This window comes from Urocitellus parryii, chromosome 6, assembly GCF_045843805.1.
Source record: "Urocitellus parryii isolate mUroPar1 chromosome 6, mUroPar1.hap1, whole genome shotgun sequence".
In the NCBI taxonomy this organism is placed as follows: Eukaryota; Metazoa; Chordata; class Mammalia; order Rodentia; family Sciuridae; genus Urocitellus; species Urocitellus parryii.
In genome coordinates, this window is record NC_135536.1 from 182402353 (window position 1) to 182416735 (window position 14383).

Below are 14383 nucleotides of genomic sequence, written 5' to 3' on the forward strand. Positions count from 1 at the left end.
AACTGTGAGCCCAAATAAGTCTTTCCTCTTTTCAACTTGATTATCTCAGATATTTTGTAACAGTAATAGAAAACTGATTAACAAGGGACTCAGGCCCACTTTAGCTGAGCCCAGGACCCCACCATAAGGCTGACTTTACTTTCAAGGCTCTGTGGGGGTTCTCTTGGGGTAAGTCAGGAAACATGGGTTGTCCTCACACTGATACTGCTCCCTTATGTGTCCTGACCAGGGAAAAACATGGACTGCCTCCCAATCTTGCTTGTGAGAGACCAGAGTAAGACCTCACATTTTCTTTTTTCATTTATACATTTTTAAATGGTACTTTATAGATATATATAAAGGTGGAATTCACCATGATGTATTTATACATGCACATAGTATAAATTCATTCTACATTTCCTCCCCTTTCCTGTCTCTTCTCCTTCTCCATCAATCTTCTCCTACTTCTACTCCACAGATCTTCCCTCTGTCGTTATGCTATCCATACCTCCATATCTTTCCCCCCTTATTTTGCTCTAACTTCTACATATGAGAAAAAAAACATATGACTCGTGATTTTCTGCATCTGGCTTATTTCATTTAGCATGATGTTTTCTAGTTCCATCCATTTACCAGCAAATGCCATAATTTCATTCTTCTTTATGGTTGAGTAAAATTCCATTCTCTCTGTGTTACCACATTTTCTTAATCCATTCATCTATTCATGCCACGCTGGCTGGTTCCATAACTTGGCAATTTTGAGCTGTGCTACTAGAAACAGTGATGTGGTTGTATCATTGTAGTATGCTGATTTTAGCTCTATGGCGTAATTATTGAGAAGTGGGATAGCTGAGTCTTATCATGGTTCCATTCCCAAGAATCTCCATACTGCTTTCCAGAATGTTTATACTAATTTGTAGTCCCACAAAAAAATGTATGAATGAAAATTTGTATTTTCTATCATCTGAATTGAACCTGTGCTAAAATTCCACTACGACAGAAGTAAGATCCTGAAACAGAGGGATTCTCTTTTCTGTTGTCTTGATGTTTACATCAGGTGGTATGACCCTAGCTCATTCTCAGACAAATATCTTATAACTAAATCCACTTTCCAAGGCAACAATCTTAAAGAACTATAGATGATTGAAAGTTCTCATTTATTAAAAAAATTAGAGTGTGTGCATACGTATAAATGTGTGTGCACTAAACATGACCTACCTATGAAGAATAGTAGAAAAGGAAAAGGTAGTTTTCTGTTAAAGAGTGAGGATCTCATTCATAAGAAAAATAATTCTCTCTGAATTATAAAACCTTAATATAATAACCAAGAAAACAGAAACTAGTGAATCAATAACACAAGAAGCCAGTTGAAAAGACCAAGAATCAAAAAATTCTAACTCTAATTCTGATCTGGGCTGCCTTTATCATTGACTTACTCAGTCATTCATTAAGCTTTTGCTATGCTCTGGGGTACAAGCTAACACCCTGGATCATCTGCAGTGCTGGTCTTTGTTTCTTCATTAAAATTGAGCATTAGGGGAAGTTCAGACACTGACTTAGCACAATTACAAAACCCCACACTATCCAATTTCAATTTGCTATCCCTTAATTCATCTCTTGCCTTTTCTGTTTCTTGGCATAACAACTATTCAACTAGTAATGTTTACACTTCACCTAAGAGAAGCATGGCAATTCTAAAATCTTTTGCCTCTGGCCTTATGCCACCAATTTCTTGCTTTAATGTCCCTTCAGGCATATCCAGCTAACCTGGCTTCAAATTCATACATCATTATCCTAGTACTATGCCTCACAGTAAGATAAGCATCACAAAAGATCACAGAGCTTTATAGCTGTCAGGGACTTGTACAATAATTTGTTTGGGAGTCAGTGAACATCAGTAAAATGCCTGACAGTAAATATTCAGGTTTTGTGAGCTATGAGGTCTCTGTTGCAGGTATTCAACTCTATCATTATAACAGGAAACTGACCACAGATAATACACAGAGGAATGGTTGTGGTTGTATTCTAATAAAGCCATTTAAAAAAAAATAGGTAGTAGGCAAAAAGGTGAAACATTTTCACCCCCTAATCTATATCACTATTATATTTAGGTTCTTGGTAGTGAGCTGATCAAATATTAGCTTTTGCTTATTATTTTAGTGTTGAGTATATGACACTTTAAAAATTGGTTAGTTGTTAAATCTACTAACTCATCTTTGATCCAAACATCCCTTTACCAGAAGAATGAACCGATGGTGAGCTATTCATAACCACTGATTTTCTTTGAAGATGATTGATGAACATAGTGCCATACAATTTGCTTTAGAATTTACCATGATATTTTCCCTGGGTTTTAGCTAGCTGTCACCAATAATTTAAATGTTTAATAATTTAAAACACCATTTTTCAATTAGTAGACTGATTTCTTCAAACAATTACTATTGTTAACTTACTAAATGACAAAGGCAAAGCAGAATGACTCTGTGGATATGAGTGATGTCTTCCCTGCATTCCATCCTTTGCAGTATCTCCCAGAGTGCCTCCTGAATCGATGTAAAGCAGCCTCTAAACTTCTTTTGCTAACTCATCTAGTCTATGAAAAAGGCTTTGAGCTACCTGATTTCCCACCCCCCCAATTCTAGTGTTAGCAAACACCCCAAGATATAATATCTATTTAGGATGATGTTCATCATTAACAATACAATATGATATAAATCTATATTCTACATAGTCTTCTTGACAAATTAGAATCATTTTGGTTCGACTCACTGCCCAATCTGGTTAGAATGCATTGTTTAGTTCAAAATAGGGTTGACGAAGAACTCTAAACAGACTCTGCCATTTTCTTGTTGTTTCTTTATGCTTACTTTTCAAAAAGTATCCTTACTTTTCTTGTCAAGCTGCATATCATTTAGTTTGGTTAAAAACAGAAAATAGAATCTGCAAAGCCACTTAACCGGGCTATGCTGCACTACATGGAGAGAGAGGGTGTCTGTCACACCTGCCACACCATGGAACTTTCCCACCTCTTTGGGTTAACTTGTTTACTATACATGGCCATCTCACAAACAAATTGAGAGAAAATGTGAGGTATCTTTATGTCAGAAAATAATAATAGCATCTCTATTCTATATTTGGAGGCTACCATAAAACATTTGATTAAAACAAAAGGACAGAACCATTCTGATTAGCAGGAAGGGTCAACATTTACTTTTCATTGGGTTTCATGCCCTGACCAAGGTCCTGGCCTATACCTCAGCTTGGAGCAAGGCAGATAATCTATAGCTGACCCAGACTCTCTCATGATATTCTGATTCAGGGCAGCTAAGGTAAAGAACATTCATCCTAATGGTTACCTGCAAGTCATTTTGTGGGTTCCAGTCAGAATCAAATATGATGCAGGTATCAGCAGCTGTGAGATTGATCCCCAGGCCTCCTGCTCTGGTGCACAGAAGAAATACAAAGCGGTCTGAGTCTGGCTTACAGAACCGGTCGATGGCTGCCTGGCGCAGGTTTCCCCGTACTCGCCCATCAATTCGCTCATAGGTGTATCTGAAGGGACCCAAACGAATGAAAGCCCAGGCGTTAATCATGACTTCAATGGAGAACAGTAAACAATGCAGGAAGCTGCTGCCTGACAGCCTTAAGTCTTACTTCTAAATTTGGATCAAATGACAGTGGTCTACAAAGAATCCCACCTCCTATATATGAAGCAGGGCAGACACTTAGAACTGCATTGTAAGATGCACCCCTCCAACCTCAGTAAAAAAAAAATCTGAAACAAAGCAAAAAATCAGCCACAAACTAAGGAGGTCTAGAAGAATTATAAACACAAAATATTGATCCCCAACACTGTTTCCCAATAAGATGCCCATGCAACTTAATCTCAATTTCCCAGTTTATATCTGTAGTAAAGTTAATCAAAATATCAGAAAAAACAAACAAGAGCCTCAACTGTCAACTTTCAACACTGTTCCTAATAAGGAACCAGAGTTCATTTAAGCTGCTTAGGACAACTAAAAATGCAACTCTACTGCCAGGCCATCTTTTCATGTATGAGCTGGTCAATTCTAGCCTACCAGATTCTCAAAGCTTTAGAAACACCAGCAAAGCCTCCAAATTTACAGCTAAAAATTAAGGTTTTCTAGGTAATATATTGCCAGGCAAGTAGGGATAAATAATAGGAAAGATTTCTAAGGTGTGTTGGGGTTAGGGAGACTGGAGAATGTTTAGTGGAAAATAAAGTGAGGGAGTAAAGCTGAAGAGCAGGAAAAAGGCATTTACCTGTCTGGATAGTAAAGGAATGAGGTAGATAGCATGGTGGGGTTAAGGGTAAGGAGGTAGAGAATAGGAAATGAAACTGTTATGGGGATAGATTGCTACTATCCTTCCAGAGAGAGAACACAGAAGGAACATTAATGGTGAAGACTAAAATTAACACAGAACTAAGATATAGCAGCAATCTTATTCTTCTTAAAATTATTTTCTTGGCTAGGTGCAGTGGCACACACCTGTAATCCCAGCAGCTCAGGAGGTGGAGGCAGGAGGATCTCAAGTGCAAAGCCAGCCTCAGCAAGTTAGTGAGGCCCTAAGCAACTCTGTGAGATCCTGTCTCTAAATAAAATATAAAAAGAGCTGGGAATGTGGCTCAGTGATCAAGCGCCCCTGGGTTCAATCCAAACAAACAAACAAACAAACAAATAAATAAATAAATATTTTTCCTATTTACTCTACTTACAACAAATGAATTAAAAAGGGGGTTTACTCAGGATCCAATTTTGATCTATAAATAAAAACTCACTGGTCAAGTAGAACTAAGAAGAACCTTGTGATAAAAGGACCAAGTCATCCTAAATCCAACAACAGCCAAGCCCAGAAATTTTGACAAAAATCTAATTTACAGCCCAGAATTTTGGAAATCAGATCTCTAGAATTAAGTGAAATGACTAGTAAGAGGAAAAGAATAGACATTTTAGGAGTAGATGACTGTGTGGGGATAGCTTTAGAAAATTTTATCTGGCAAAATAACCCTGACATCCCTGTAGAAAAGAAAAAGCCACAAAAAGAAACCGGCCAGGCCAAAGAAATACACATAAAAAACCTGATCATGGCAACCCTACTGGGTCACCTCTTGTTCTGTGTGAGTTCTCTTTTCTTCTCACTAAAATCTTACTTTTTTATGCGCAAAACAAAACAAAAGGACAAAAATGAAACCCAAAAAACAAAAACCAAACCTGACCAACTCAGACACTAATGACGGAAACATGCAAAGTAAAGAAACAAGTCTGAAAATATTGCGTGAATTCTAAATGCCATAATGCAGCCATCTGTGGAAATATGACTATGGTTGTTTTTGTTTATTCCTTCTTTTTTAAATTAACATATATTCAAGAGCAATATTACAAGGGACCTATAGTAGCAAATGAAATGGGTGGTTCTGAAAGAAATGGCATGAAGGCAAACCAAAAAGATTTTGTGTCATAAGATGAAAGCCAAGGGCTAGATGTCTGTATTCTACAGATGTCATTTGTAGTAACCACAATAACAGCAGTAGCAGGTTCTTTAGTGTCTGCTCTGCCAGACACCAGCACATGGTTGATATGTACTATCACATTTAATCTCTCCATAATTCTAAGAAGTAGTTTCTATTATCATTTCCATTTTATACTTAAGAAAACTTAAAAAATACAAAATGAAACAAATATCTCCTGCAGTCACTTTGCTGGCAACTGAGTCAAAGCCAGATGCAACTGATTGATGGCTTTCATATGGTACATTTCACTGCAGTAGGTCAGAAATGTTTTCTAAAAACTTACAAGGGAAATTAAGGACAAATAGCAGACACTATAAAGTTTGGAAACTTGTCTCTAACAGAAGGTGGAGGCATAAACTATACTTTGGTATCAAAATGACTTTGATAAATCAATGATCTGAGGATTTGTAATAATTTACCCACAGAAATTTGGCCCTGTAATTATACAGCAGAAGCAGCATAGGATTTGAGACAGAAGACAGGGTTGAGATTTAATTAAATGACAGCCACCGCCCCAGCCCCTACACAAGTGAATGATTGACGCTGCAGGAACAGAGGGAGGATCAGTGTTCCTGACAAGACACTCTGGTCATCAGGGAGCTGCAGCTAGTGAACTCATGAATCAGAGTGAGGCTGGGAAATGGCAGAGCCTTTGGGGAAAGAGAAATTAATAAATAGTGATGATGTAGTTCAGTCATCACCATAGGAAAAAAATTCCCATACAATTAGAGAAGTGTTTTGCCAACTATGATGTAACAAGAGTTTAAAAAAAATGAAACTTGTACAGGATGACTGGAACAATATTTTTCATTTCTATCAGTTTTGTTTTGAGGGAGTGCTCTTCAACACAAAACTAAAAATGGAACTATGTGAGTTCTTTTAAATCTCTCCTTACTTCTAAGTCAGATCCTTTAACTGTGCCCTCATTTCTGTATTAGAGTCTGGCATGAAATTAAATGGGAACAAAACCAAACTGACAGCTGGACATGCAAAGAGGCTCAAAAACAAAGAAGACTTTGAGGGCTGATAAGTCTAAAAGAAAAATCAGATAAAATAAAAATTTCCACACCAAATTTCAGCATAGCAATTAAACCTCTGCAACCACTATATTTGGAATGAAATCCTTAGGAGTCAAAGTGGCTCATTGATTCAGAGTCACTATCAAATCTCCACAAGAAGCAGGTGGCACTCTGGAAAAACCTGTGTGCCTGACCAGGGGTGGGGGTTGGGAGAGGAGAGTGATACATTTTTGGCACAAGAAATGTTGACCTCAGAAGGACTAAGGGGAAATGAACAATTCTCTTGTTTCTTAGCAGTAACCAGGAGAGAGAGGGAGGGAGGGAGGGGGAGAGAGAGGGGGGGGGAAGGAGAGAGGGAGGGAGGGAGAGAGAAGCAGGGGAGAGGAGGGAATAGGGCAGAGGAGGGGAGGAGAAAGGACAGGATAGGTGGGGCAGAGGAGAAGGAGTAGAGGGAGAATCACATTCACCACAAATATATAATATGCTTAGGACTACATTCAGAAAGAAATACTCATAATTGGTAACACAACACTAGAAGCTATGGTATTTTGTTTACCACTATGTAACACCAACAAATGTTCTGTTCCAGTCCAAGAACATACTTTATTTATTTTTACTTTTCTTTTTGGTACTGGGGACTGAACTCAGGGGTACTTGACTACTGAGTCACATCCCCAGCCCTATTTTGTATTTTATTTAGAGACAGGGTCTCGCTGAGTTGTTTAGCACCTTACTTTTGATGAGATGCTAAGTTCAAAGCACCTGAACTCATGGTCCTCCTGCTTTAGCCTCTGGAGCTGCTGGGATTACAGGCATGTGCCACTGCACCTGGCAAGGCACATACTTTATATTTATTAAATCAACAGTGTATATGAAAGACTTAAGTATAGTGACTATCATGTTCCTCAATTTTTTTGGGGGGCTACTGAGGATTAAACTCAGGGGCACTGGACCACGGAGCCACATCCCCATCCCTATTTTGTATCTTTAATTTAGAGAGGGTCTCACTGAATTGCTTAGAGCCTCACTTTTGCTGAGGTTGGCTTTAAATTCACAATCCTCCTAGGGAGGCTCAGTCTCCTGAGCCACTGGGATTACAGGCATGTGCCACTGTGCCTGGCTATATGTTCTTATTTTTAATTTTACAGAGATGTCAATCCTATCCTGCTTAATAAAAATCCCATCATAAGCCTCTAGAGATAAGTAAATGTGTATATATGTATACATACACATTTTTTTGGAGTTGGGGTGGAAACAAATACAGGTTTAAAAGAATAATTCTGAAGTTCATCTGGAATAATATGGAAGCAAAATGATAAAAGTATTTATCAAGAACAGAAAAGACGTGTTGACTGGGTATTCATACTATTTGAGATGTGCCTCCCTCTAAACAATGTTAAGACGTCAGCACATTACCATGAAGAAGAAGAAGAAAAAAAAAAAAGAACAGAAAGTCTAGACATATGCCCAGCATATATATGATGTCTTAGTATAATTTCATGAATATATTTCATGAATAGCATTTTATATGAATGGGGGGAAATGATGAACTATTTGAGTTAACCAAAAGATTAGAAAATCAGACATATACAGAAAAAAATTCCATTAATGTTATTTACCAAAATAAAGAAAAAAGACTAAAATGAAAAAAGAAAATCAAAGAAAGCATCATGAATCAACATGTACATTTAATTTGTCGATCTAGTTTAGTAAAAAGTAAATAAAAGGCATAACACTCTCCCCCAAATAATCTACAAACAGAACAGAAATGGTAACATTCTGGAAGCTGGAAAGCATGCAAAGTGGTATCTGATTAGAAGAAAGCAGAATCCCAGGTAAGACCTAGCCTAACTTAAAGCTGTATAATGTCCAAAGGTATGAGACATTGGTAGCACTGGGTATACCTAAAAGTGAGAATGCACAGAGTCTAACAACAGGGGAATTAGTGAAATATGTGTTGCAGTAACAATTAGCCTATAAATCAGCTACTCCAGCCTTAAAGAAGGTAAAATATAAGATCTTCATCCTCTCTTTTCTAGAAGACAATAACCATGGTTCAAGGTGTACATACGCTACTATGAAGAGGGAAGGGAGACAGAGGTTAAGACCTCTTTCTCTTTCTCATCCCTCCACCATGATCATAGCAGAGTAATCAAGTTTCTACCCTTCAGGCAGGAGAGAAGAAGTGAAACAAGAGCCCCAAATACTGACATTGGAGGGTCACCAATGAAACGGTATACAGTAAAATGAGCAGTGCTCACATTTGAAGAAGCTCATAGTCAATAAGACTCATTCACCTATCCAGAGCTTCAAATGTAGGCCTGAAGACACCAGACATCAAGAAAAGTCCATGACCTAAAACACTGAGGCTCTGCTTCCAATATGAAGGGGCAATGTCCTAACACCACACAAAGCCTGCACAAAATATAAACAAAACAAAACTGTGTAACCAACCTAGGTGCCCATAAAGGGATGAATGGATAAAGAAAAAGCTGCACATATACACAATGGAGTTTTATTCAGCCACAAAGACAAATGAAATTATGCTATTTGCAGGAAAATGGATGGAACTTGAGAATATTATGTTAGGTAAGCCAAACTCAGAAAGTCAAGGGTTGTATGTTTTCTCTTGTATGTGGAATTTAGAGATGAAAAAGGAAAAGAAAGGTATAATTATGCTCAACAAACAAATGCAAATAATTAATGAAACTAGGAAATGCAAGCAGAAAACCAAAGAATCAAACAGAGGGGCTGGGGTGGGGCTCAGTGGTAGCGCACTTGCCTGGCATGTTTGAGGCTCTGGGTTCGATTCCTCAGCACCACATACAAATACATAAATAAAATAAAGGTCTATCAACAACTAAAAAAATATTTTAAAAGAATCAAACAGAAATCTTTTTTAAAAATATTTTTATTAGTTATTGATGGACCTTTATTTATTTATTTGCTTATTTGTGGTGCTGAGAATAGAACCCAGTGCCTCACACATGCTAGGCAAGTGCTCTACCACTAAGCCACAACCCCAGTCCCTCAAACAGAAACTTAGAACTAAAAAACAAACAAACCAAACAAACCCTCTAAAATTAAGCAATGGGTTGGCTTATTTAAGCATGTTGGAAATGACAGAGAAGTCAATAAACTTGAAGACAGGTAAGTCACAACAAAAGACAGATATAAAAGATTAAAATATAAAAAGGAGAAGAAAGAAAAAAGAACAGAACCTATGGGTCTTTGTATAATACCTAAAGGTCAAATACACAAGTAATTCGGAGTCTCACGAAGAAACAAGAGAATGGGGCAAAAAGAAATTGAAGAAATAACAACCAAAAGCACCCCGAACTTAAAGAAAGACATTAATTTAACATAACCAGGAAGCTTAGTGAACTCTGAACAGTATGCATTCCAGATATCACAAACGGCTGAAAATCAAATATTAAAAGAAAATCTTGGAAGTACTTAGAGTAAATCAACACATTATACATGGGGGAACAAAGACTTGATTGACCGTAGAACTATTCATCAGAAACTATCATGAGTTCATTAAAACCCAAGGAACTTATGGAGGAAAGACCAGTATCCAGAATGATGAGGTGCTTCATTGTAAAATTTCATAGGACAGGGATCAAAGAGAATATATAAAAGCTTCTAAAAAGAAAAAGAAAAACATATTACATATATAGACCAGGTATCTGAGAGGTCTTAGAACTTGTCAACAGCAACTTAGGAAGCTAGATGACAGTGAGTGTAGTAACACCTTCAAAATCCTGTGGGAAAAGAATTTCTAACCTACAATCTCAAGTCCAGCCAAACTACTATTTAAGAATGAGGGCAGACTAAAAACATTTTCTAACAATGTCTGAAAATTCACCTATCATTTACCCTTCCTCAGAAGTACCTAGAAGAGGTGCTCCAACATGGAATTTACCAAAGGAGATCTGAGTCAAGAGGGACGGAAAGAAACCTATCAGCAGGATGCCGGAAGGCAGATTAGCACTTAATAGGAAGAGTAACACACAGGGAGGGGGGGGGAGGTCAGGTCTAAGGAGATATAGCACTGAAGACTGGTGGGTCAGAACATACAAAGAGGAGATTTAGCCAACCAGGTTACAGTTGCAGCTTAATTATAATAATCATATAAAAAATAAGCAATCAAGTGAAAACATAATTTTGATCTTCAAAGAATAAAAACTGTGCAAGCAAAAAAAGGTAAATATACACTACATGGTTGAGCTATGTTTTAACTTAAGTCACAATAAACCCAGAATACTAATCTAACCCAGAATATTAACCTACTCCCAAATATTACATGGCATACTGAGAAGACAGGACAGAAGTTGCATACACCGTGAAATATAAAGTGAAATATAAGGTAGGATGTAGAAGGGCAATGAAAGTCTAAACATTCATTTTCCATTATGAGAACAGATAATTCCTAAAATTAAAAAATATCAAGGAATTACAACTAATAATATTATTTAAATTGAGCAGTATACTAGAGAAACAGCATAAGGAAGAAAGTAACTGCTTCTGAAGTGTGGAAAACTGGGGAAAAGGGAAAGTGAATTAGAACATTCACTTTTTCATAACTAATAAAATGATTTGGCTCTTCAAATCATGTGCATATATAATTTTGATGAAAATAAAAACTAAATTTAAAAAAGTAATAATATGAAAGACAGAAGAACCCTGCTGGAATAAGTTGGGGTGAGTAAACCATACAAGAATGACAAGAAAATGGTTAAAACTAGGGGAAACTTTAAAGCATATTAATTTAGGCATTTAGCTTAAAAGTAAGCACAAATAAGAATTTAAACTTAAAGTTAAAAAAAAATTTTGTTTATTTGTAGAATGACAGAATACCTTATTTTATCTATTTATTTTTATGAGTGATGAGGATTGAACCCAGTGCTTCACATGTGCAAGGCAAGAGTTCTACAACTGAACTACAACCCTAGCCCTATACTTGTTTCAAGACAAAAATTTGACTATTACAAAATTTAGCATTTCTAAAAGTAAATAAAAACCCACACTCATAAATAAAATTGAAAGGTAAAAAATAAAACTGGAAGAGTGTTTGTGTATCTTGTGTTGGGGATTGAACATGGGAGACTTCCACTTCTGAGCTACATCCCCAGCACCCAGCACCCTCCCCCCTTTTTTTTGAGACAGGAACTTGCTAAGTTGCCCAGGTTGGCCCTGAACTTGAGATCCTCCTGCCTCAGTCTCCCCAACATATTCTTAATAATTCTCATAAATTAATTAAAAATCAAAGAGCAATAGGAAGTCATTGAACAACATGCATAAGCAATCCATAAAAAAGAAATAGGTAATATGAACAATATTCATTTTCATTAAGTAATCAGAAATAGAAATTATAGACCATAATTCTGACTTATAGAATTAGCAAAGACTAAGGGTATTGATCAGAATACAGGAAAAAAGTGTTCTTAGACTTAAAAGCATATAAATAAAACCCTCTTATTAGAGGACATTTTGGAAATATGTATCAAGCATCTAAAAAAAAAATGTACATCAGAATTTACCTTAGGGACTTAACTGGAAATAATCACAATGATGAAAAAGGGATATTCATTCACCAAACCCCCTAAAATGCTGAAAAATTGAAAACTGTGGGATAGTATGTCATGTTGATCATCAAAATTTTGCTGTAGAAAAATAAAGAAAAAAATCTTAAATGTGAGTTATAGCTGGGTATGGTGGTATACATTTGTAATTCCAGAGATTTGGGAGGCAGGAGAACTGCAAAGTTCGAGGCTAGCCTGGGGAAATAAGTGAGACCTTATCTCAAAATAAAAAAATAAAAAGGGGTGGAGTCTGTGTACATGGGCCCTGGGGTTCAATGCCTAGTACAACAAAAAGTGAAATATTTTCATTGTAGAATATTATCCCAGTTCAAAGAAATAAACATAACATATGGGGGGGGGGAGATGAAAAGGGTAGACCCCCAAGCATAAACAAGGACTTCTTTAAGTTGTAGTATTACATGTTTCCATATTTTCAAGACAAATTATTTAATACTGAATTTGAACACAAAATTGCAATAAATGATAAAAAAAACAGCATAAAAGAGAGCTAAATGAAAACTTCCATACTTACCAAAAGTCTATTAATTACACTATTATTTATTTTCAGGAATCTTAAAAAAAAAAAAAAAGAAAGAAAGAAAAAAAAAACCCTAAAAACTAACAATTGTATATGTTTTGAAGAATAAGATATTTATATTAAGCAAATGCTTTGGCAATGAATTCCTAATCTTTGGTGAATTTATAAACTACAAAACTGCTTTGTCAGTTTAATTTATTCAGAGTAGCTTCATCTAAGGAAAAAAATAATGTCTCTATAATTATAATAAATTAATTCTATAATCCAGTAATAATGTCTCTACTATGGAGCTCTGAGAAATTCTTTTATACGCTAACTAGATTTTGAACAACTTTGTACATAATATTAAATTTTAACATGCTTATAAAATTGTCATTTTCTTTAATATTTTTTACTTTAATACTTTTCTATAAAGTACATGTAATACATGAGGGCAAACAGAATCTTAAAGGATAAAAACATGGTTAAGACACTTGAGATATGCAAAATTTTATTATTTGAAAACTAATATGTTCTTTAAACTTAGCAATACATAAGCTACTTAGTTTCTGTAATCTTGAAAAGTCTTTTATTGTTAAAAGTACATTTGTAAAAACCCATTGGTTATCTTCAGATCACTGATGTATCACAGTGACTAAAAATCTATGGTAAGGTATATGATGTGACAAATGTGGTTCCCACACAGAATTCAAATCATCAGCATAATAACATGGGCATTTCATTTGCATGAGTAACGAAACTCAGGTTCATGGAATTACAAATAAGAAATGAATTGAGAGGCCATAGCCAGTGTATTATAAACCTTAGAGAACTTGTTGAGAAGGACATAAAGGCTTTCTGAACTGTCAGGTTATGCATTTTCAGAAACTTAAAGCAGCAATGCCTGATGGGATGTATTTCATCATTAAGCAGCAACAAAAAATGTAAATTGCTTTCTTAACCTTTTGTAATGCTATTTCAATTGTTAACTTCAATTAATATGAACATAATCGTACGGGTTTTTTCTTAAGCAAAATAAGGATTCCATATTATAGGCCATGAAATTCACTCCAATTAAACTTGAGTATAATTGGTCATAAGATGAACTTTGAATTTTATCAATCTTTAAGAGAAGATTCCGTTTCTCCATTTTTGAATGTGTGGCTGGACCAGAAAGATCAAAGAAAAGGAGCTGCCCACAGTACTGGATGCAGAGCTTTGACACAGGCTCACCTTCTTTGGATGAGATAATCTTCCAGGATATCCAGGCAGCGCACCATCTGAGAGAAGATGAGCACTTTGTGGCCACCAGCAATTAGCTTAGGGAGCAGTTTATCAATCAGCACCAGCTTCCCTGCTGCCTGAATCATGGCCTGCAGCTGAAAATCAGGGGCATCAGGGCTGTGGGTTTTTCGGAAATCCTCTAAAATTTTTTCCTCTGCCCCTGAAAATGAATGGAACAATTCTTTGAACAAGATATAAGGATAAAAGCTGCTGTTTTATAGACCCTGGAAAAAGTGAAATGGGTTCTTGTTAGATTCTGGACCAACAATCCAGTGGGAAGATGCTGCTGGGTGTGTGTTCCTGGAATGTACCCTTGGCAGTTCACTCACTGTTGTTGGAGGGAGGGCCAATGAAAGTGCTTTGCTTTTCAAGGAGTTTTCACTAAGTAGAGAGAGGACTGAGATGTCAAGTCCTAAGCTGACTCATGTAGGTAAAGAAATTGTTCCAGAGATTTGACCAAAAAGGC

The 14383-nt window shown here is 36.3% G+C and overlaps 1 protein-coding gene across 1 annotated transcript in view; it reads right to left on the reverse strand.

Annotated features, from left to right (window-relative positions):
- Positions 1 to 14383, reverse strand: part of Chd6 (chromodomain helicase DNA binding protein 6) — a 222271-nt gene that overhangs the window by 62265 nt on the left and 145623 nt on the right. Inside the window, exons 16-17 of the mRNA XM_026383173.2 lie at positions 13867 to 14077; positions 3336 to 3531 (exon numbers count right to left, since the gene is read on the reverse strand). Of these exons, the coding sequence (XP_026238958.2) occupies positions 3336 to 3531; positions 13867 to 14077 (407 nt within the window). The remainder of the gene's footprint in view (positions 1 to 3335; positions 3532 to 13866; positions 14078 to 14383) is intronic.